Source organism: Pediculus humanus, genomic scaffold (assembly GCF_000006295.1).
Source record: "Pediculus humanus corporis 1103172109292 genomic scaffold, whole genome shotgun sequence".
NCBI classification, from domain to species: Eukaryota; Metazoa; Arthropoda; class Insecta; order Psocodea; family Pediculidae; genus Pediculus; species Pediculus humanus.
In genome coordinates, this window is record NW_002988668.1 from 1 (window position 1) to 1,278 (window position 1,278).

Consider the following 1,278-nt stretch of genomic DNA (forward strand, 5'->3'; position numbering starts at 1 on the left):
AGGTTTATAACAAAATTTACAAAAAATTAAAAGGGTAAATGTTTAATAATAATAATAATAATAATAATAATAATAATATATCCTCTGTTCTCATTTATCTGAGTAAAGTCATTTTTTTTTTGACCCCCTTTCATTTTGACATCTTCTCATCAATAATAATATGTTTGTTTGTTTGTTTTCCTGTTGTTGTTACAATTTATCTAAATAATAATAATAATAATAATAATCTACCGATGTTTAACTTTTTTAGATAATAAAATAAATAGAATAATCTTTCAATGTCTACACCAATTGCCAAGGTCTTTTTTTTTTTTCTACAGCCTAATTTTATAAATTTTAATATTGCAAATGTCTGTTTTAAAATTACATCCTTTATTAATAAAAAAAATAGTAATAGTAATAATAATAATAATAATCAAGAATGAAATTTTAAACCGATTTGTTTAAAAGTAGAAGAGATGAAATAAAGATTTAAATAAAATAATTTTTTGTCATTCAAAAGTTTTACATTATTAATTTTATTTATATTTACATTTTAAACTGTTGCTGTTGCTGTTGTCATTTTTTTTAGTTATGATATTTTTTTTGTTTTTAATAGGAAGCAAAATGTGGATATGTAATATGTGTAATGGCTCTCTATTGGGTATCAGAAGCGCTACCACTTCCGATCACTTCGATTATACCAATCGTACTTTTTCCAGTTTTTGGTATTTTATCCACAGAAGAAGTTTCAATGGTATATTTCAAAGAGACAAATGTCATGTTTTTAGGTAATAAAAAAAAATTCATCTATTGTTTGTTCCATCATTTTGTTTAAAAAACAATATTTAAATTACTGTTATGGATCTCGTTCTCGAGGAATTCGGTTTTGCTGATTTGCAGTATGGTCGCAGTTGACTTGGATATTTAATATAATAAATAGACAAATTCTATCTTATACATTATATTAACCAAAAATACTACTTGTTACACTACTTTATCAGTAAAAACACTAAACACAATACAAGTGGAAGTAGAATGTGATGCTCTTGAATCCAACCTAAGATGCACTGACTGACGGACTGATGTCGAAAGACCAAGACGTGGTGCTGAAGCCCACTATTTATATGAAGACCAAAACAATAGCTAGTCATTATTCATTCACTAGCACTTGAGATTAGATAAGAAAAGCGAAGCTTCCAGACATGCTGACTTTGCGTCTACTGTGTGAATGGAGTCACTATTCTCATTCACTTATCAAAATATATCACATTTCGTTGGGATCACAACACCTTCCCC

General features: G+C 27.0%; 1 protein-coding gene across 1 annotated transcript; it reads left to right on the top strand.

Annotated features, from left to right (window-relative positions):
• Positions 1-573: 573 nt before the first annotated feature.
• Positions 574-774, top strand: Phum_PHUM623580 (uncharacterized protein; the record flags this gene model as incomplete). The annotated part of the gene is made up of 1 exon (XM_002433258.1): positions 574-774. One exon carries the CDS (start codon positions 574-576, stop codon positions 772-774), a length of 201 nt encoding a protein of 66 aa, XP_002433303.1.
• Between the last annotated feature and the right edge of the window lie 504 nt (positions 775-1,278).